A 24,293-nucleotide genomic window follows, 5' to 3' on the forward strand; every position below is an offset into this window, starting at 1 on the left:
CGGCTCCAGACTGTAGCGCCTAGAACCGCACGGCCACTCCGGCCGGCATGTGATTATTACAGCGCCATCTGTCACCAAGCGCAAAAAGTGGTCCAACTAAAACATTCACACTTCTTTTCTATGGAAAATACAGTGCAATATACTTCTCGGATGTTATAGTAATAAGACAAGCTGATCAGAAGTTGAAACATATGGAATTTCTGAAATCACAGATAGATATTCGCATAAGAACTTCAACCATCATCCGCAACAAAAGAGAGGTGTCACTAAAAGTCTTGTTGACAGAGCCAAGAGAATGGCCACTCCGGAACACGCAGACGCCGTATTCAAACATCTGTAGCAGGTTTTCGAAAAGAAGGCTATTTAAACAGAGAAGTTAATAGGGTTCTGTGACCGAGCAACAGTAAGAAAAGGGACACTGATAAAACATAGCGATGGAAGAACACGGTTTCTAATCCTTTTATCAAAAATGCAACTGATCAGGTCGACACAGAAACATGACATCAGATCACTAAGAAAACATGTAAAGCACTCCGACCGGCAAAGAGCAAATCACTTGATACGGGCAAGTCTTCAGGTCCAGATTGTATACCGATTAGGTTCCTTTCAGATTACGCTGATGCAGTGGCTCCCTATTTAGCAATCATATACAACCGCTCGCTCACCGATAGATCTGTACCTACAGATTGGAAAATTGCGCAGGTCGCACCAGTGTTTAAGCAGGGTAGTAGGAGTAATCCATCGAACTGCAGACCTATATCATTGACGTCGGTTTGCAGGAGAGTTTTCGAGCATATACTGTATTCAAACATTATGAATCACCTCGAAGGAAACGATCTATTGATACGTAATCAGTATAGTTTCAGAAAAGATCGTTCTTGTGCAACGCAGCTAGCTCTTTATTCGCACGAAGTAATGGCCGCTATCGACAGGGGATCTCAAGTTGACTCCGTATTTCTAGATTTCCTGAAAGCTTTTGACACCGTTTCTCACAAGCGACTTCTAATCAAGCTGCGGGCCTAAGGGGTATCGTCTCAGCTGTGCGACTGGATTCGTGATTTCCTGTCAGGAAGGTCGCAGTTCGTAGTAATAGACAGCAAATCTTCGAGTAAAACTGACGTGGTATCAGGTGTTCCCCAGGGAAGCGTCCTGGGACCTCTGCTGTTCCTGACCTACATAAATGACCTGGGTGACAATCTGAGCAGTTCTCTTAGGTTGTTCGCAGATGATGCTGTAATTTACCGTCTAGTAAGGTCATCCGAAGACCAGTATCAGTTGCAAAGCGATTTACAAAAGATTGCTGTATGGTGTGGCAGGTGGCAGATGACGCTAAATAACGAAAAGTGTGAGGTGATCCACATGAGTTCCAAAAGAAATCCGTTGGAATTCGATTACTCGATAAATAGTACAATTCTCAAGGCTGTCAATTCAACTAAGTACCTGGGTGTAAAAATTACGAACAACTTCAGTTGGAAAGGCCACATAGATAATATTGTGGGGAAGGCGAGCCAAAGGTTGCGTTTCATTGGCAGAACACAGAAGATGCAACAAGTTCACTAAACAGACAGCTTACACTACAGTCGTTCGTCCTCTGTTAGAATATTGCTGCGCGGTGTGGGATCCTTACCAGGTGGGATTGACGGAGGACATCGAAAGGGTGCAAAAAAAAGGGCAGCTCGTTTTGTATTATCACGTAATAGGGGAGAGAGTGTAGCAGATATGATACGCGAGTTGGGATGGAAGTCGTTAAAGCAAAGACATTTTTCGTCGCGGCGAGATCTATTTACGAAATTTCAGTCATCAACTTTCTGTTCCGAATGCGAAAATATTTTGTTCAGCCCAACCTACATAGGTAGGAATGATCTTCAAAATAAAATAAGAGAAATCAGAGCTCGAACAGAAAAGTTTAGGTGGAATGGTAGGGAGATAGTATGATTGTGGCTCGATTAACCCTCTGCCAAGCACTTAAATGTGAATTGCAGAGTAATCATGTAGGTGTAGATGTAGATGTAGAACAAGACTGGAAGGACATAAAAGTCTTTGTCGGCTACAGAAAACAGAAAAATCAGCTGTAGCGGAATATAGTCTTCAGTCAGGAAATCATGACGTTTTCCGAACGGAAATTTTATCTGACAAAACTGCATCCACGACTATACAGAGAAGCCATCGAAATATACCAGAATAGTGACAATTTTAAGAGAAAAGAAGAAGTGACGAAACTGAGTGATAATGGACAGTGGCTCTGCAGAATCGATAAATAATTTTGAAAGGCCGACAATCTATAGTTACGTTCCATCTCTGATAAAGATTATCATGTCTGCTGACCACGTGTAAACTCGACCAAGATCACTACACACAATAGTTAGGTCGGTCTCGGACGCCCGACTCTTCAGTCGCCAAGATTCACCGTCACCAGAAACATCTCTGAAAATGTCCAGCACAGCTCTGGACGAAACGTCCGGAACCCAAAAATTGCATCGACCACGCCTATAAAGCCCGGAAAACTCATCAGCTACTGTGACATTCGGTAGTGAAAGCTATCACTGTATGTGTTACAAAAATCACTAGAAAAAAGACGGAATATAAATTTAACACAAGTTTATCATTATGTACACCAAACAACATCGTTTGATCAGAAGATGATAAAACTGTAATCACACTTCATCAAGGCAAAATACTATGAAAGTTATTGGGATGTCTTTATCGATTTCATTTATTTAATGGTAATCAAAATGTTATCTTTTTAATCAAACTTGTTAGCAGTAGCGAGGTATTTTCAGCTCCTGCTTCGACTGAAATGCATCAATTGCTTCAAAAGGCTTTCCTAAAGAAAGGCCTAAAGAAGGGAAGTGCACTCATATCAGGATTTGCAAGATTAGTTGATGGAAGCCATCCCGTCCATTGCAAAACCAATAACGTCACTGTGAGTAAGAGCTGGATCGGGCTTTGAATGTACGTTAGTCAATCTGGAGATAAATGCTAAATACAGACCCAAACATGAGACTTTTAAACACGTGAAGACAGGAAGCAAAGTAAGTATAAGGAAAGAGATTGATTTCGATAGGGAAGGATTTTTGTGAGATGGCTGAAAGTGTCTGTTATGTTACATCAGAACCAACTTCCATTACGCAGGATTTAGGTTATATCAAAGAAAGCAGTTTTCATCTGAAGCAGTCGATTTTGAGTAGGTCGAATGGTAGCAATGGATCTGGGATTTATGAAATGAGCGATGAGTTGAACAGGAATTTATCACAATCGCTGAATGAAGCGTATTAATAATAAAGGAGATCATGCTACAAAGCAAAAGGTTTTTAAAAACATAAATTCTCACTTTCTCTAACAGAGCTTTTCGCACAACCCTCCTAATCTGAACGATCCAACCCACCACCAAGCTGAGGAGCAGAGGCAGATCCTGCATTACCTGTGAAAGCTCCAACGATGGCCCCAGCAGCGAGGGCAGCAGCAGTCACCGGGGAACTCAGGGCGACTCCCAGGTACATGAGCGCCCCAGCCACCTCGTGCTCCAGCCCGAAGGCCTGTGTGGGGGCCAGCAGGATGCTGCCGAACACACGGCCCCAGTCCACCTCGCCACTGGCTGGCTCCACATCCACCTCCACTTCCACCTCAGCGCCAGCCTCAGTGTCCACCGGACCCGCCACAGGCTGACGGTCAGACATAGCTGGCTCCCTTGGTGCTTGGAACCTGGAAGGACCTTCCAGTGCTGATGCAGCTGCTGATCTGGACTCTGACAACTCCATTGTCTCAGCAGGGTGGGCGTCTTTTGGAGGTGGGGCTGCACTGCTTCTAAGAGCAACATTACCATTTGCTGTACTGGATCCCTCCTCCTTGACACTACTAGAAACGGTTGAGGAAACCCCTTGACTGTAAATCTGGTCCTGACTGACTCCTTTGCCTGTATATACCACTGTAGTCATCACTTCAGTCACAGTGCTCTGATGCTCTTCTGATAGTTGGCCCAGTTTGGTTGTTCCGATTGTAGTGATGTCTCCTACAGATCCATTGTTGCTCTCCCCATTATTTGAGGCTCCCGGATCGCCATTGCCATCATTTCCGGTGGTAGACTCATTCTCCTCTGTAGCTGATGCAAACTGAGGTGGCCCATCATTTTGCATCAGTTCATCCAGCAGAAAGTTAGCCCCATAAAGGATTCCTCCTCCCACATCTGTTCCTTCAGCAAACACCTCAGTGGTACTCAGAGAGTTTGTCACATCCATAGCATATGTGCTCTCTGCTGTCGGGATTGTTTCTACAGGTAGTGAAGACTGGAGAGTGACATCTTCAGCAGCAGGAACAGGAATAGTTTCAGCCTTCCCCAGACTGCTGTCTGACTGTTCTGCTTCTGTAGTAGATTCTCTCCCATTGCTGCCATCCTGTAGAAGTAGTTCCTCTTCCATCATAGCTGAACGGGCGAGCCTGCGTCTGCGTATGCTACTGGCGCCAATCGACTCTGATGGTGTCCGGTTCCTGAGAACTGCATCAGGCACTTGGATGATTTCGACGTCTCGGGGCAGTGTGGGTATGGCGCTGGAGAGCAGTTGTGCTGGAACACTGGCGTTGAGTGGTGCTGTCCAGGCAGTCGAGGTGTGGTGTACTGGAACCACGGGCCTGGGGGGCTGATGCGTCTGCACAGTCGGTACCTGCAAAGGGGCAAGGATTCGGTCAGTATGACACAGTTAGAATTTTGTATGATAGTATATTATTCTTTCTTCAAGACACTTCGCACCTCTTATGCGGCTTCTGATCTGGAACCCGCCTAAATTTAACAAGTTTCTTCAGAAAATGTCTCTATCTGCTGCTTATTCTGATTTTACGTCGTGTACTTCTAAATCATTTTTAACTTCCCATATCCAGCTTGTTACGTTCTTTTCTCAAGGATACTTGAAGGATTTTATTTTTAATAGCTGGCTGTCTCATGCCCAAGAATATGTGTTGACGATCATATAATAATATTGCAATAGGTTTGGATTCTATAATATTTTGACTCCATCATTCAAGTGGAGATTGACATTTAGGATATGGTTCAAATGGCTCTGAGCATTATGGGACTTAACTTCGGAGGTCATCAGTCCCCTAGAACGTAGAACTACTTAAACCTAACTAACCTAAGGACATCACACACACCCATGCCCGAGGCAGGATTCGAATCTGCGACCGTAGCGGTCGCGCGGTTCCAGACTATAGCGCCTAGAACTGCTAGGCCACAACGGCCAGCCATTTGGGATATCTTGATGCTTTTAAGAAATTAGATCATCTAGTCGACATATGCAGTTTCTGAAACTTGTAAGAGAAACCTCTTTATTGCTTCCGTTCCCCATGTAAAGTATGCTGTGTGTCAATTTCCAGAGATTCTATCAGTGATATTTTGATTTGATTTAACAGTGCTATATGATCTTTTCATGTTTTTAGTTCTCTTTGCAATACTCAGAGCTGTGATTTACGTGCGTATATGAAATATGTTTGAAGGTGAAATGACAGTGAGTAGTAATAAGCTTGTAGGTAATACTTTTTGCTCAAGCGTTTTGTAAACAGAAGGCAAATGTAGGTTTTGGTGTGATTCAGCTTCATGGGTGGAACTTTAGCGGCGATTAGATTTTCATTAATATATTGTTTCTGAATAATGTATTCGTCTGTTTTATTTATTGTACTTAATTCATATGATAGTTTCCGAAAGTTTACAATCTCACCTGGACAAGTGTTATAGGCAAAACATACAAAAGAAGTGAAATCAAACTCATTACAATGCACCAACATTCAAGTTTCATCACCAATGTGTAAAGGAAAAACGATTAGAAAGCAGTCATTAGTTATTTTTATGTTAAGGAAATGAACAAAGGGAAGGGTCATATGGCAGGACAAGTACAAACAACACAGGCAAATACGCTTGTTAAAATGAATAATTATTATTTTGTAGATTTTTGACAACCCGTGTATATATGTGAACACATTGAACAATGGTCCATTAAAATGAACTTATATTCACTGTTTTTAAAAACGCCTGACGAAAAAAGTGAAACTCACAGAAGGAATCTTTGGATGTGAATGTATCAGGTTGGTGTATTAATTCGTAGCGTTTTTCTGTAAGTGTAAGCAGCGCAACAGATACACATAACAGAGACTTTGATCATCGATAATATATTCTTGTTCACTATTTACAAGTCTGTTACCAAGTGTTCAAATTTGTGTGAATTCCTAAGGGACCAAACTGCCCAGATCATCAGTCCCTAGACTTACACACTACTTAAAACTAACTTATGCTAAGAACAACACACCCACCCATGCCCGAGGGAGGGCTCTAACCTCCGGCGGGAGGGGCCGCGCAAACCGTGACATGGCGCCTTAAACCGCACGGCCACTCCGCGAGGCGGTCTGCTATCACTGGCGTAACTTTTCGATTCCGCGACTGTGTAAACCACGTGTTTTTGAGACGAATAACTCTCGCGCCATGTTCGGAGTGCATTTTCATGCGGAAAGGAAGTTACTTAAAGGGTGTCCGATAGAGAGCGGGAAAGGTGAAAATCTGAGGGCGCGAGATAAAGTGAATAAGGTATGTGTGAAATGACTTCCCAACCCAACTCCTATATAGTGTTTCTTGTCAGTCTGGCAGAATGCGGGGGGATGGGGGGGGGGGGGGGGTATCATCACCTGGTCATTGCTTGTGGACTGCAGCTGCAAGAGGTCTCAGTTGTTGACAAGACGTAAATTTCAGCAGTGATTGTCACACCCCAGGGAGGCAATTCGTAGTATACCGCACCGTCGTTGTTCCACCAGGTACGTAACATTAGCTTCTGTTGATGGCCGCGTGGAGGAGCCATGCAGTCTGAGGCGCCTTGCCACGGTTCGTGCGCCCCCCCGCCCCCCCCCCCCACACACACACAACGGAGGGTCGAGTAATCCCTCGGACATGGGTGTGTGTGTTGTCCTTAGCGTGAGTTAGTTTAAGTTATATTAGGTAGTGTGTAACCATAGGGACCGATGACCTCAGCAGTTTGGTCCCTTAGTAACTTACCAACACCACCACTTTCTGCTGATGTGCACAACTTTTTGTATGGGGAGTTGCTGCGTTGTTTGGGCTGAATCATTTCTTTCTTTTCCTTATGTTAGCAGAAAGACACCATTCAACGTCGCTGATAACGTTACAGGTCGGTAATGGTAGATGTTGGCCACGAGCCAATTGGTGATGGGCTAGCAAATATGCACACATGGTCACTCATTGATTTTCGTGATTTTGACTTAGAGTGGGCGGTGTCCAAATATCCGATTTTTGAACGACTGCATGCAAACGTCACACGATGGTGGAGTGATGACGGTTCATCACATCTGTAGTCAATCACTGTGGACTAATGCGTTTAAACGATATTCGTCAAACCCCAAAGATCTTTCTACATGTCCAGAGCCGCTAATGTCAAAACAATCCTCTTTTTAAAACGAGTCAACCATTTTCTCCCTGTGCGCTGTGTAGTGGCATACACGGCCCAAATGTTTCTGGTTTCCTCCGCTGATGTCGCCCCGCTACTGAACTCAAACAGAAGAATTTGTCGAAAATGTTCCTATTTCTCCTCTCGGCACTCCATTTTCTAGCGTCCACACCTCCGCTCACCATCTCCGAATGACAAAATGACAATACGTAAAAAATGCAAATCGATTAGTTAACCCATAGCAACACGCAAAACAAAAACGCTACAAACTAGTGCACCAACCCAATAAGTTCCTACAAGTTCACACCATCAATGAGTATATAAATAATTAGAGCTACTGTTCTCTGCGACAGGCATAATGGTCACGATAGTGCATCTGTACCGTTCATTTTTAGTTACCAAGCCTGGTAGAACACGGAAGAGGCGTGAACAGCGTGAGATGTTGAGTGGTTACTGTGAAGGACACGCAAACGCCGCGTACTCGTGTGAGACAGCGTTATCAGCATGTGACAGAGTTTGAAAGGAGTCTCATTGTCAGTGTTCGGTCTGGCCGCCTGTTCTAATCGTGTGATATGCATGTTTGCAGAGCATTCGGATGTGACAGTGGCCGGATTGCCTCAAGGTAGTAGAAGTTGGGAGGCCACATCAAGCAGACGATACTTGGATGGCCACCTAGTTGGGCCTTACTACAGTCTAACACAACAATCGCGACATTCTCCTTTTTAGTACCCACAGCGATAGCAGCGCCCCAAGCGGCCAGCACATCCAGGATGAATGAGAACAGTAACGTTTACACTGATCTGTAACATAGGTTTTATAGTATGAAGTGAATATAGTGTCATGAAAGTTGACAATAACTAAAAAGTGACACCACCTTTGTCGTTATTTTGTTTCCTGAGGAGCCTGGGAGGTACGAAACAGTACTTTACAGGGCAGCTTATTTACAATTCTCTTGCAACGTACAGACATTTACGGAATAATTTCGTTTTCCTTTAATTGCAAAGACTTGCTAGTAAACACCAGAAGACCTGACCTTTCAGATAAAGACGTAGTATATCTATGGTATATCTATCCAACATTCGTTCGCTATCCTTCCCGCCAAATGAATGAATGTGGAACGTATATACGAGGGCTATCCACAAAGTACATTACGTTTTGGAATTAAAAATAAATAAAGTATTGGAAAATTTTTCTATTATATACAGATGAAAGCCACACTTAAATACTACTTTTCTACATAGTTGCCATGTAAATTAAGGCACTTATCGTAGCGATGGACGAGCTTGGAAATTCCTTCGTCGTAAAATTCGGCCGCCTGCGCCTTCAACCACGTGGTTACCTCTTCTTGAAGCTGTGCGTCGTCATCAAAACGCTGCATAGCCAACCACGTCTTCATTGCTGGGAATAACTGGAAGTCGCTCGGTGCCAGGTCGGGACTGTACGGCGGATGAGGAAACAACTCCCACTTAAAAGAGTCGAGAACTTCACGAGTGGCATTTGCCGTGTGGGCCCGGGCGTTGTCGTGAATCAGCAAGATCTTTGAGCCCAACTTTCCCCTGCGCTTGTTTTGTATTGCTCTTCTGAGGTTGTGCAGCGTTTGGCAATACGTTTGAGAGTTTATTGTAGTGCCTCTTTCCAGGAAATCCACAAAAATCACACCTTTTCTGTCCCAAAAGAGGTAACCACGTGGTTGAAGGCGCAGGCGGCTGAATTTTACGACGAAGGAATTTCCAAGCTCGTCCATCGCTACGATAAGTGCCTTAATTTAAATGGCAACTATGTAGGAAAGTAGTATTTAAGAGTGGCTTTCATCTGTATATAATAAAAAAATTTCCAATACTTTATTTATTTTTAATTCCAAAACGTAATGTACTTTGTGGATAGCCCTCGTAATACCAACAGTATGTAATGTACCAAATAAGCCACAAAAACTGTAGCTGAAGGGAAAACTACACAGACGTGATGATAAATCGTCTACATCTACAACTATACTCCGCAAGCCACCTGACGGTGTGTGGCGGAGGGTACCTTGAATACCTCTATCGGTTCTCCCTTCTATTCCAGTCTCGTATTGTTCGTGGAAAGAAAGACTGTCGGTATGCCTCTGTGTGGGCTCTAATCTGATTTTATCCTCATGGTCTCTTCGCGAGATATACGTAGGAGGGAGCAATATACTGCTTGACTCCTCGGTGAAGGTATGTTCTCGAAACTTCAACAAAAGCCCGTACCAAGCTACTGAGCGTCTCTCTTGCAGAGTCTTCCACTGGAGTTTATCTATCATCTCCGAAACGCTTTCGCGATTACTAAATGATCCTGTAACGAAGCGCGCTGCCCTCCGTTGTACCTCCTCTATTTCTTCTATCAACCCTATCTGGTACGGATCCCACACTGGTGAGCAATAATCAAGCAGTGGGCGAACAAGTGTACTGTAACCTACTTCCTTTGTTTTCGTACTGCATTTCCTTAGGATTCTTCCAATGAATCTCAGTCTGGAATCTGTTTTACCGACGATTAATTTTATATGGTCATTCCATTTTAAATCACTCCTAATGCCTACTTCCAGAAAATTTATGGAATTAACTGCTTCCAGTTACTGACCTGCTATATTGTAGTTAAATGATGAAGGATCTTTCTTTCTATGTATTCGCAGCACATTACACTTGTCTACAATGATATTCAATTGCCATTCCCTCCACCAAAGCAAAGCAATAAAGCTGTATCACAACACGGAAGAAACCAGTCCCACAGTTGTTGATAAGTATGACCCAAGAACGGCAAGAATCTCGAACACATTCGGTTTTGAAGCAACAGTAAGTACAGTTACAAAAAACATGTGTGTATGAAAAAGTCGAGTGAAGCACAAGAATGGGCGAGCCATTAGACTACACAAAATATTTTAAGTGTCACGGAAAAGTGCCTATGATAATAGCAACAGACAACGACAGTAAAATATGCTTCTCATGCATGAAATTTGTGTTTATATTGTCTTCTTTTCAGCAGAATAAGCTCCAAACATATTCATATTGGAAAGTATTTCTTCATTAATAAGTTACACTGATCAGCCAGAACATTATGACCAGCGACGTACCATCGATATAAACCCGTCCAGGCGATGGCAGGTATCAGTGAGCGTGCTGAACGTGTGCAGAATGGGGAAGTTGCGCCGTCTATCTGAGTTTGACCGAGGGCATATTTCCATGACCTGGAGAGCTGTGGCCGAGCGGTTCTAGGCGCTACAGTCCGGAACCGCGCTGCTGCTACGGTCGCAGATTCGAATCCTGCCTCGGGCATGGATGTGTGTAATGTCCTTAGGTTAGTTAGGTTTAAGTAGTTCTAAGTTCTAGGGGACTGATGACCTCAGATGTTTAGTCCCATAGTGCTCAGAGCCATTTGAACCATTTTGACCTGGAGATCGGCACGAGCATTTCGGAAACGGCACGACTTGAAACTTGTTCGAGTAGTGCCTTGGTGAGGGTCTTGAACACGTGGCGAAACCAAGGTGAGACCACGTCGAGACGTCGTGGGGTTGGGCGGCCACCCTTCGGTACAGATGTCGGACGTCGTAGGCTGGGCAGACTGGTGAAACAGGACAGGCGGCGTACTGTGGCTGACCTAACACCAGACTTTAATGCTGGGCAGAGGACAAGTGTGTCTTCAGCACACAGTGAACCGAACACTCCCAACGATGCAGCTCCGTAGCCGACGATCCTTGCATGTGGCAATGTTAGCACACCATGACATCGTCAACTACCACTAAAACGTGTAGGAACCATCGTTACTGGACGTTGGCGCAATGGCGGAGCGCTGTATGGTCTGATGAATCGCAATACCATCTTCATCATGCTTATGGGAGGGTGCAAATCCGTTGTCTTCCAGGGGAACAGTTCCTTGACACCTGAACTGCAGGAGGTTGGTTGGTTGTTGTGGGGGAGGAGACCAGACAGCGAGGTCATCGGTCTCATCGGATTAGGGAAGGACGGGGAAGGAAGTTGGCCGTGCCCTTTCAAAGGAACCATCCCGGCATTTGCTTGGAGCGATTTAGGGAAGTCACGGAAAACCTAATTCAGGATGACCGGACGCGGGATTGAACCGTCGTCCTCCCGAATTGCAGGAGGGAGACCAGCTTGCGGCGGCTCCATTATAACCTGCAGAGCATTCACGTTGGCATCCATGGATCCAGTGGAGCTCGTGCATGTCGTCATGATGGCCAAGGAGTTTCGTACACCGGTTGCAGAACAGTTACACCCCTTTATGACGATCATGTTTCTCGACAGCAGTGGCATTTATCAGCAAGATAAGGCGCCATGTCACAAGGACAGGAGTGTGATGGAATTGTTCGAGGAACGCAGTGGCGGGTTCCAATTGATGTGCTTGTCCCCTCAATTCAGCAGATCTGAACCCGATCGAATACATCTGGGATGTGACTGAATGTGGCGTCAGAGCTCATCGACCCCATCCCCATAATTTGCGGTAATTAAGTGAACTGTGTGTGCAGATGTGGAGCCAACTCTTTCCACCAACAAACTAAGGCCCCACTGCTTCCATGTCATGTCGCGTCGCCGCTGTTATCCACGCGAATGGTGGACATACCGACTGTAATGTTCTGCTTGGCCAATGTATAGTTTATATTACGCAATCAGTGTGGTTCGGCGGTTTTTACATGTAATTAACAACATTTCATGTGTATTGGTAATTTATTAACGAATGGAACATAGAAGTATAAGTGTTTCCTTATTTAAGTGGAAAATGATTAAAAACAAGCATGGCGACTGAGACCAAATGTTTCTAAAACCGAGGTAAGCCTGTTCAATCTCTCTTATCGCCTTTCATCAGCAAAGATCAGTCCACAGGTCGGCCCTTTCGGCACAGTCAGATACAACGAAAGCCCAAAACACCTGGGAGTCACTCTGGACAGAACTTTAACATACAAAAACACCTTTCCAACTTGGCCAAGAACATACAAACAAGCGTGAACCTTGTGAGAAAGCTTGCAGGCAGTACATGGGGAGCAACCACATCAGTCCTCCGAGGAACATCCCTTGCACTGGTATACTCTGCAGCAGAATACTGTGCACCAGATTGGCTACGAAGCGCCCACGTAGTGAAAGTAGACGTCCTACTGAACTCAGTTATGAGAGTAATTAGTGGTACAGTCCGGTCTACACCTACTTGCTGGCTACCAGTGCTTTCAAACATCTCTCCACCAGACCTCCGTCAAAAGGCTGCTCTTTACAACCTCTGTCAGCAAGTTTCTTGATGAACATTTGCTATCACTACCCAGGAAACGCCTCAAATCTGGAAGACCAGCATATGAAATGGGAGTCCAAATACTATCCACAGGATTCGACCAGTACGCAGAGTGGAAACGTGAGTGGCAAGCTACAAGAAACCGAAACCACGAGCTTGTAGACAGTCCAACAGTTCCTGTTCTAGGCTTCCACCAACCAAGGGAGGCGTGGGTGCAGTTAAACAGATATCGGACTGAAGAGGGTAGGTGCAAATACAACATGCACAAGGGGGGCCTTCCAAGTGACACTGTGCGTGACTGTGGCGACACCCAAACAATGAGCCACATTGTGAATGAATGTCCAATCAGACGCTTCCCTGGCCGCACTGAGGAGCTCCATCAAGCATCCCATGAGGCACTCCGCTGTATCGAGTCCACCAAAATCCGACTGTAGTCTGAGCCGTTTTAAAACCTGTGTACTGTATATAATTTCGCATGTTCATTTTTATATATATTTCTTTGTTTTGCTAAATGTGTATTACTGTAATTGATAAAAGCACTCCGTCTTCAGGCCACGAGTGGCCTACCGGCCGCCGTGTCATCCTCAGTGGAGGATGCGGATAGGAGGGGCGTGGGGTCAGCACACCGCTCTCACGGTCGTTATGATGGTATTCTTGACCGAAGCCGCTACTATTCGGTCGAGTAGCTCCTCAATTGGCATCACGAGCCTGAGTGCACCCCGAAAAATGGCAACAGCGCATGTCGGCCTGGATGGTCACCCATCCAAGTGCCGACCACGCCCAACAGCGCTTAACTTCGGTGATCTCACGGGAACCGGTGTATCCACTGCGGCAAGGTCGTTGCCACTGTAATTGATGCATACGATAAAAATAATAATAATAATTAAGAACAAACATTATCCTTACGATGCATGTGATAGTATGCTTTCTCACCGCTTGGAGCGCTAGTGTCGTTCCAGCTGCCGAACGGTAACGACTTTCGCACGACACAGTACGTATCAGTTTGTGGTCTTACGCACCTGGGTGATGGCGGCAGCTGGACTCGTGACGTCAGCCACGACCTGCCCGCCGTTGTCGGAGGCGGGCGCCATGAGGCTGGCGTGGGCGACGCAGAAGAAGATGAGGGCCTGTGTGAGCACGAAGGGCAGCGCCAGGCTGGGCACGCCGCCCAGGTGCGACAGCAGGCGCGTCATCCCGGAGGCCACCAGCGCACTGCAACAGCCCACAGATCCGCGCGTCCAACAAGTTCAAATGGTTCAAATGGCTCTGAGCACTATGGGACTTAACAGCTGTGGTCATTAGTCCCCTAGAACTTAGAACTACTTAAACCTAACCAACCTAAGGACATCACACACATCCATGCCCGAGGCAGGATTCGAACCTGCGACCGTAGCAGTCGCGCGGTCCCGGACTGCGCGCCTAGAACCGCGGGACCACCGCGGCCGGCAGTAATCCAACAAGTACTCGCACACCTTCGCACCGCGCAGTTATACAAGATCGGAAAGCAACGCACAATAATTATATCACCAAAAGGTTCAATATGTTGCAAAACTAAAAATTCTCGTGAAATTACACAATTTCAGAGACTTAATTGATCTCAGACATATGTGATTTCATGTACCGGGTGATGAAAAAGTCAGTATAAATTTGAAAACTGAATAAATCACGGAATAATGTAGATAGAGAGGTACAAATTGACACACATGCTTGGAATGACAAGGGGTTTTATTAGAGCCAAAAAAAAATACATAGTGGCGCTTCATCTGATCAGAATAGCAATAATTAGCATAACAAAGTAAGACAAAGCAAAGATGATGTTCTTTACAGGAAATGCTCAGTATGTCCACCATCACTCCTCAACAATAGCTGTAGTCGAGGAATAATGTTGTGAACAGCACTGTGAAGCATGTCCGGAGTTGTGGTGAGGCATTAGCGTTGGATTTTGTTTTTCAGCATCCCTAGAGATGTCGGTCGATCACGATACACTTCATGTAACCCCAAAGCCAATAATCGCACAGACTGAGGTCTGAGGACCTGGGAGGCCAAGCATGGCGAAAGTCGTGGCTGAACACACGATCATCACCGAACGACGCGCGCAAGAGATATTTCACGCGTCTAGCAATACTTTGTTTTTTGTTTTGGTTCTAATAAAACCCCATGTCATTCCCAGCATGTGTGTCAATTTTTACCTCTCTATCTATATTATTCCGTGGTTTATTAAGTTTTCAAATTTATACCCACTTTTTGATCACCCGGTATATAAACTGAAGCGGCGACTGCAATCGAAGCCAGGTCTCACAGATATAAAACATACACCATGTTGTCCTGATCGGTCAGAGCACTCGTTTACTTACCACCACAATGGCGACTGAGCTAGTTCGATATCGTACTAACTCATTCGCCATACTGGTGTTAAGTGAACGAGTGCTCTGACCAATCAGGACAACATGGTGTATGTTTTATATCTGTGAGATTTTATGTTTGACATGTTGATGTTCCTGACTACCTTTTACAGTAAAACGACGCAACATCGTTGTGTGACTCGTGCTGTTTTAAGGGTCATGAACTTTTGTTAACGTATTACATTATCCAATGATGACAGGACAGATCTGTCAAAATACGTAATTAATAAAAAGATTTACGTATGATCTTGACGTACGAGCTCATGTAGAATCACATTACGCTTGCGCCAGCGGGCTGTAGGTGGAGCAGTAATCGAAGAGAGCGCTTAACTCGACAGAGGTACTCATGTAGCGCCCCTGTTTTTAGTATAAAGATACCGACATGAATTAGCAACCTCTTACTCCTCCCCCCCCCCTCTCTCCCTTCTTACTCCCACTGGCTTCAACCCCCCCTCCCGTCCTCCTACCTCTCCCTTTGACCTGGAGGAAGTCTCCCCCCCCCCCCCCCCCCCCGCCCCCCCTTCGTCAGCGTGAGTGCTTCGCCGATGATCATCGCCAGTGTTTTCCGTACGTCAGTGTCCCTCCGTTTGTGTACAGTGTCTTCAACAGTGTTTCCTCCTACGTTCGCGTCTCCATCTGGACGTCTTCATCTGTTTTCAAGTGGTGCCACCCTTCATTACAGTGTCTTCCGTCGAACGACTTCTGATTTCTTGTGCAGTGGTCATCTTGTGTTTAACCATGTTTTTTACGTTTTCTATGCCTTCCACGTATTTATGTTGTGTCTTTTGGCCGAAGAGAGGTGTGTGTAGGCCGCTGCCGGCCCGCCTCAGCTGAGGCATGAAATCACAAAAAAGGGGAAAAAAAAGCTAGCAACCTCCGGAGCAAACCACTCACCTGAAAGTGTCTAAATTGGTGTCAGCCGAAATATTGTGACAGCAAGTGGACGTTATCCGGCTGCTGTCCCAAAACTTCATGGAATACTCTTTACACCGGGAAAATTTCAGGAATCACGGCATCTTTCCTTCGCAGGGTGTTGTTAGACTCACCAAATGGCAGCACCAGCGACGACGATGACGGCGATCCTGGGGTCCTCCTCCAGGGCCGTCCCGTAGATGCCCCGCAGCGCGCTGGCCGAAACGAGGCCCACCAGCAGCGAGTTGAACGTGGTCGCCCCCGCACGCACCGCGCCCATGTCCTGCTGGGCGGCCTGTGTCACAAAACAGAAAACACACACTGGACACACCGGATACAAACCCAAATCCCCACCTGTGAATACGGTCAACGTAAATGTGCTCTCACATCTCAGGCACCAACTGACGAGCATGACTGTGGGATGGGTTGCTGGTTGCTGGTGGATTGGAGGGTAGAAGGGAGGCGGACTGTGGATCGTCGGGTTCATTTGGCTTTGCTTATGAATGTGATTTCTGTCAGACACAGCGAAGGACTTGGAAGAGCAGTTGAACGGAATGGCCAGTGTCTTGAAAGGAGGATATAAGATGAACATCAACAAAATCAAATCGAGGATGATGGAATGTAGTCGAATTAAGTCGGGTGATGCTGAGGGAATTAGATTAGGAAATGAGACACTTAAAGTAGTAAAGGAGTTTTGCTATTTGGGGAGCAAAGTAACTGATGATGGTCGAAGTAGAGAGGATATAAAATGTAGACTGGCAATGGCAAGGAAAGCGTTTCTGAAGAAGAGAAATTTGTTAACATCGAGTATAGATTTATGTGTCAGGAAGTCGTTTCTGAAAGTATTTGTATGGAGTGTAGCCATGTATGGAAGTGAAACATGGACGATAACTAGTTTGGACAAGAAGAGAATAGAAGCTTTCGAAATGTGGTGCTACAGAAGAATGCTGAAGAGTAGATGGGTAGATCACATAACTAATGAGGAGGTACAGAATAAAATTGGGGAGAAGAGGAGTTTGTGGTACAACTTGACAAGAAGAAGGGACCGTTTGGTAGGACATGTTCTGAGGCATCAAGGGATCACACATTTAGCATTGGAGGGCAGCGTGGAGGGTAAAAATCGTAGAGGGGGACCAAAAGATGAATACACTAAGCAGATTCAGAAGGATGTAGGTTGCAGTAAGTACTGGAAGATGAAGCTTGCACAGGATAGAGTAGCATGGAGAGCTGCATCAAACCAGTCTCAGGACTGAAGACAACAACAACAACAACATGAATGTGATATACTCACGATGCTGTAGGCACAGGTTGCATCTTTTAGCATCCCAGTCAAACACCCCACTTCTCTCTTTCTCTTTTTTCAGTCAGAATGCCATGGTGAATTGCGGACAGAAGCGTTAGCATGGTGATTCAGAGACAAATGCTTAGTCATCTTGACACCTTCCGTCACTGGGGCCAGAAGAGAGGCAGTCTGGATTGCCTTAACACATATGGATTGGTCAATATGAAGAGACGAGATGGAATCGAAGCACCTGAAGCTCACAGTACAGAAACACAACTATAGTGGCACTGAGAAGATGGAAAGATACACGCACTAAGCAGAAAGTCGGCAATGTCATTCAGAAGATATCGGTACTACTATTTCACTATTGGCTAACGAGAGCAGTACAGATGTTAACAGAAAATGGCGTTCAGATTGACATCGATACTTAAAATTTATGATGTGATTCGTTGAAGATAGGTTCAGTCTCTTGGTCATAGACGCTACAGTAATCAGTACTTACAAATCATGTGATTAAATTACACTATATATTCACTAGCTATGAGTGTAGTTACAAGGTGCACAAAAAAAGTTTGTTGAAACTTGTCACAAGGCAAAGAAAACAGAAGATACAAAAATTAATTTTATTCACATCCATACTCATCTACACTGCCTGTAGTGCATAATCGGCAGCACTCATAAAGCCGCAATAAAGTATCACAAAATGCTGCTACTGATATTTGCTGAAGAACTGATCTAACACTGTGTGCGAAATCTCATCTTTCCAAAAAGTGACCAATACTCTCGGCCTGCTTAATAATGATGGCAAACCGAATTCATATTATCCAGCTTTCTGGGGTCTTTCACTTGAGGCTGTTTTCTCTTCTTATGTATCGTTACTGAACATGAAAGGAGATGCACTACAAACTATTTGAGGTACAAACTTCTATAGAAATTCTTCCAATCCATATGTGGCATACAGCAAACCAGTGCTTAACAGTACTGGTTAAAAACAGTCTTGGTTGCAATTTTTAGTTTTTTTTCATTTTTCAACGACGCGTTTCGCAGGAGTCCTGTGAACGGGAACGCGTTATGCAGATCTTGGTGCCTTTCGCGTCCATCTAGAAAAGATAACCTGAAGATGCCTAAATAAGGCGAAACACGTCGTTGAAAAATAAAAAAATAAAAATTGCAACCAAGACTGATTTTAACCAATACTATAAACTTCTACTTCATGTTTACAGAATGAAGTCAATGTAATTTATTTAAAATGGTCAGAGTCATCGATATACATATCTCTGCTTGAAAACTCCAAATCCCAATCGTAAACGAAGATGCAATTTTTTACGCAGCTGCTGTGCTGATACTTCACGTAGGCATTCTTCAAAACCAGTTGGCTGAAAATGATATACAAAAATATGAATGACAACGTCGGTTTTTGCGGTTGGCAGAGACGTGCGGGATGGAAATGTTGACGCAATCGGCGCTCCACGCTACTAACAGAAACTGCAACATTTAGAGTACAACTGCTAGGTGGCTGGCGTTTGCAGAAATGAAAAAACAGGGTAGTTGGCATGAAGTGTTCCGGACAAAAATGCTTCAAATGTCTCTGAGCACTATGGGACTTAACATCTGAGGTCATCAGTGGTTGGTTCAAATGGCTCTGAGCACTATGGGACTCAACTGCTGTGGTCATTAGTCCCCTAGAACTTAGAACTACTTAAACCTAACTAACCTAAGGACATCACACACACCCATGCCCGAGACAGGATTCGAACCTGCGACCGTAGCACCAGCGCGGCTCCGGACTGGAGCGCCTAGAACCGCACGGCCACCGCGGCCGGCACAAAGATGCAGAAAATTTCATCCATAAAGAGAGGTCATATGTTTTACTCTAGATTTAATACAGTATAGTGTACACACTCGAAGTTGGTAATAAGACTATGCAGTCTTCCACAAGGTGAACGCCATCAGCATTTAAGGAAAAGCTGAGGACGACCTCGTGAGACAGAGATTCAGAGAGATATGCTGCGGAGTTGAGTCTGGGACGAGAAATTTAGAGGTAACCGCCTCACCCTTTCACGTCGGGAAGACTGCTGCCATATGCTGCAGAAGCCAGCATGCTAACAAATCGGCACACCACTCGGGAAACTCAACCAAATAATAATGTTGGCTCAGACGAGCCTTTTTAAAGCCTTTGCCCAGTGAGGAGTGATGTCGATGGTCAGAGAAAAAACATAGTGTGTTCCCAAAATGACTTGGGCTCCCAGGCACAATATGGTCCATATGGTCTCAAAGTTATTTAGAGCTTGCCAACACTGAAGGTGTAACACGACCAGAAAACACGGTGCGTTAGTATCCCTCCCCTTCTAATGACGATGAAACCAAATTGAAAGGTATCTGCTTAGCATATATTGTGGCTAGTAAAACTAAGTTTCAATGAACTTATGCTATTGATGTCCCAGATTTTGTGATGGCACTTCCTGAAATTCAGGAATCTAACACAGTAACCTAACAGACTTCATCACTGTTTCTGAACTGCCAGGTGGGTATCCAAATTTAAGGAAACCAAATTTCAATACAACTGTTTAATGATCGAGAAGTAATAGCGAAATTCAAAATCTACCTAGCAGTTCCTGTTATTTACTATTCTTCATTTGCTAAGCAATTTCAGGAAGAAGAAAAGGAAGAGTAGGCTTTAACACCCCATCGACATCGAGATCATGAGAGATGGAGTACGAGTTGTCATTGTTTATAAGATGGAGAAGGAAATTAGCTGTGCTCTTTCAGTGGAACCATCCCAGCATTTGCATCGAGCGATTTATGGCATCACAGAATAACTAAAACTAGATGCCCAGATGCAGTATGCAATGTAAATATCATCTGCATATTGTACTGATATATCAATGCAAAGAAAGCAACCCAGACCCCAGGAGGCAACACACTACGTAACATCACCACTGGCTTACCTAATGGGTCTTAATAAGGCGAGAACAAAAGTCCACTAGGTTCTTCAGGTAGGCCATATCCACCTGAAGACATTCACTCATGGTTAGATTCCACAGAGCTAACACTCCGGGAGGATGTTGACTGCTGCTTTGGAACATAGTCCCAGATGTTTTTATGTGGTTAAGATGGAGGGATTTAGTGTGCCAGTCAAGGTGTAAAAAGATGCCAAAGGGTTCACACGCCAGGAATGTACCCTTGCAGCAGTGTGAACATGGTTGTTGTCATCTTGGAATATGGGTGTGTCCACAGTATTCTCACCATGAAGACGTAGAAGAACAGGAAAGAGTTGGTCACTGCACATATCCAAACAAACAACCTGTTTCATGTTCTTGGATGCATGAATGAGCGGTTTAATCCATGGTACAAAAATATGCAAAATGCCGTTGAACCACATTCGGTCTCGACTACACTATTCATACAGAGCAACGTTGAATGCCGTCGGTGGACATCAACTTGCAACATTCGAAATAAGGAAAAATCGCGACTCATTGGACAACGCTACTCGCATCCTGTGAGCCTACTGTCACGTTTTTGTACTGTTTGGCCCACTGACAATGTGTAGCTTGGGATGGCCTATGAGAGGTACCCGTCTCCAACTGTGCACTGCATGTACATCCCTTCCCAAAAATGGTTCAAATGGCTCTGAGCACTATGGGTCTTCAGTCCCCTAGAACTCAGAACTACTTAAACCTAACTAATCTAACGACATCACACACATCCATGCCCGAGGCAGGATGCAAATCTGTGACCGTTGCAGTCGCGCAGTTCCGGACTGAAGCGCCTAGAACCGCTCGGCCAGCGCGGCCGGCCTTCCCTTCCTAATGTTCACTCGAAAACTGATATAAACCTGCAGTCACTAATAGCAGCGATTCCTGTCGGGTTTGAAATCGACTGTTGATGACAATGCGTTGGAGACAGCGTTAACGGCCTCTGGCCGCGCAGCTCACAAGGAATGTTGCATTGTCAACTCGGCTGAAAGTGCATAGACACCAACTACATTACGTTCCTGCATCTTGGCAACGTTGCAGACTGGCTTGCCTGAATCTGCCCCCGAGTGAGGTATCATCGTGGTTGGCACACTGGTTGCGCATTTCGGAGGACGATGGTTCAAGCCCACGTCCAGCCATCCTGATTTATGTTTTCCATAATTTCCCTAAATTGCTTCAGGAAAATGCTGGGATGGTTCCTCTGAAAGCGCACGGCCGATTTCCTTCCCCTTCCTTCCCTAATCCGAGCTCGTGCTCCGTCTCATATGACTTCGTTGTTGATGGGATGTTAAATTCTAATCTCCTCTTCCTGGACATACCTCACATTTGAAGAACTAGTACACTTGAAAAATAAGATCCCTTGCCTGTTTTTGAAACATTTGGCACCTTCTAGGTGTTTCAGTCATTATGGGAAATCTCACAGACCACACAGAATACCACAGAAATCAGTCAGTCGCAGTTTCGAGCACGTAAAACACAATAGAACACTCAAATATTGCGGGACATAACATGTGGGAAGAGTCTGAGCGCTGACAGGCTAGCGGAGCAGCTATCTACTGCCCTCCCTGGCCCAGTAGCCACAAATGCTGTCAAGGACAATAGTCTCCATTCACTGTCAGTTATGATCTTTTTACAAACACCATTCTTGTCTCATGTTACATAGTTGTCAATGGTAAACCATTTCTTATAGACACGGTGGACAGTGCGCATTGATATGCCAACGAATTGGGCAACTACTTTCAAGGTGTGGTAATGGGCAAGTCCGAACAAGCACTTCTTTCAGCCAGTCTGTCACGTATCCTCGTCGGCCAACATCACTGTGCTCAGTCCTTACAACTGGCTGTTACATATGCCCCACTTCACTGACACGAATAAAGCTCGCTGTTAAGGTTCACATGGTACTCTGGTACCAATTGTACAACTACAGTGCTCTAGGGTGAGCAGTGCCCAGTATGATCTTTCAAGGGGATGATTCATATGTTTCTCCTGTTACAGTTTCTCAGTGTCTTTGAACTTCCTTCAAAATTTGATGCAGACGTCACTGTGCTGCAACCATGATGGTTGCAAGATACAGCACCAGCTCTCACCCCCTAAGTCGACGGATCACTGAAAAGACAGATCCCAGCCACAGGTACCCTGCAGTGTCCTTGCACGTGGACTTTCCAGTCCATTGGTACAACGCAAATCCGTAACTGATCTTACACTTATGTAGAGCTATGTGCCTGGTGGCATTGACATACTCCTTACGAGTCTGCCAACACCCTTATACCAATTTCCTATTCTCTTGAGACATCCTGTCCTAATTCCACTAATCTTCCATTCCACACATGTCCACCCTCGTCGTATGAGTCTCTCTACCCATTTTTCCAAGGCAGTAACAAAACTTGATATTCATTCATTGCAGTATGTCACAATTCTTCACTCACTATTGTTGACTGCCCACAACACACAATTCTGTTTCAGCTTATCACTGACCTTTTTAGACACATCTTTTATGTCATTCTACCACAACAGAAGCGAACCAATATAACACATATGATACTGCTAAAACAAATAAATAGCTTAAAAAACATTAAAATTCGATTTTTATCTGATGAAATTTATCTAAATGACTACTTTTCCACTGTGATGTGCCACTGACTTGTGAGTATTATCTCTTGATTAATATTAGTTACCTGTTAGTGCAACATGGCATGACGATGGCAGACAATAGTCAGCTCCTGATACAGCATTAGCATATAAAGTGCTAGCTGCCGGGAGTATAGAAATGAGTTTCGCAATAAACTTAAAATTGGAATTTGAGATAACAGACAAAGTGAAGGTATTCTCCTATATTCTAAGCAAAATTGTTTATGATCGACGTAGTTAACGAGGTATAGGAAGAAGACTAGAACAGGCCAAAACAGTATTTCTCTGTAAAAGAAGTGTACTAGTATGAAGCATAGGCATTTACTTTAAAAAATCATTTTTGAGAACATGTGTATTGCACACAGCATTGTGTAGAAATGAACCACAATTTGTGCAGAAAAGACTGGAAAAGAAGAGAATCGAAGTGACACACATGTGGTGCAATAGAAGTGTGTTGAAAAGTGGACTGATAAGATAAAAATTTGGAAATTTGTCATAAGATCTTATGGGACCAAACTGCTGTGGTCATCGGTCCCTAATCTTACGCACTACTTAACCTAACACACTAAGGACAACACACACACACACACAGCCATGCCCGAGGGAGGACTCGAACCTCTGACGGGGGCAGCCGCGTTGACCATGACAACGCGCCCTAGACCGTGCGGCTGATAAGATAATGAGTGAGAAGTTTCTCTGCAGAGTCAACAGGGAAAGAAATGTATGGAAAACACTGACTAGAAGAAGATTCAGAAAGAGTATAAAGAAATAACTTGTATGTTATTAGGAGAAGCTGTAGAGGATAATATTGTATAGGAAGGGAAAGTTCGGAAAATGTCCAAGAAATAATTGAGGACGCTCAATGCAACTATTACTTGATTTGAAGAGGTTAGTACAGGAGACGAAGCCATGGAGGGTGAGATACACACAGTCACTGGCTGACTGATGATTTAGAAACAAATTCAGATGGTTTGTGTGGTAGTGTTTGTTGTGGCTGTTAACTGATAAGAAAGCTGGACGCTAAAGACTGGAGGTGAGGTTGAGATAAAGAACTTATCCTTCAAGAAGAGGATGTTAATAGTGGGTTGTATAAGCATGTGAAGACTAAATTAGATAGTGAATTAATGGGTGTGGAAGTGTGGGTTGTTAAATAATGCTTTGTAAAACGTCATACAGGTTCTATGTGAAATTCGAGAAGTGGAGTAAAGTTGAGTAACTTGTTAGGGATGTTTGTGAGTGAGGATAAACAAATGTGCAAGAAAAGAGGTACGGAATGCATCGAAGGGGATGGAATAAAATTTAACAGCAGTGATAGCTGAAATGGTCTGGGCAAAGGTAAGCGTGAAGACATACAGGGGGATGAGATGATAGAGAGTTTGGACAATTCATACATGACTACTGCACGACAACA

The 24,293-nt window shown here is 44.6% G+C and overlaps 1 protein-coding gene and 1 pseudogene across 1 annotated transcript in view; both read right to left on the bottom strand.

The window, feature by feature from the left end:
• LOC124552289 overlaps window positions 1-24,293 on the bottom strand; it is a 151,132-nt gene that overhangs the window by 31,442 nt on the left and 95,397 nt on the right. The window contains exons 4-6 of the mRNA XM_047126566.1: window positions 16,132-16,292; window positions 13,703-13,895; window positions 3,422-4,658 (exon numbers count right to left, since the gene is read on the bottom strand). Coding sequence (XP_046982522.1) covers window positions 3,422-4,658; window positions 13,703-13,895; window positions 16,132-16,292 — 1,591 coding nt within the window. The remainder of the gene's footprint in view (window positions 1-3,421; window positions 4,659-13,702; window positions 13,896-16,131; window positions 16,293-24,293) is intronic.
• On the bottom strand, window positions 13,411-13,528 carry LOC124552833 (annotated as a pseudogene).

Source organism: Schistocerca americana, chromosome 10, assembly GCF_021461395.2.
Source record: "Schistocerca americana isolate TAMUIC-IGC-003095 chromosome 10, iqSchAmer2.1, whole genome shotgun sequence".
In the NCBI taxonomy this organism is placed as follows: Eukaryota; Metazoa; Arthropoda; class Insecta; order Orthoptera; family Acrididae; genus Schistocerca; species Schistocerca americana.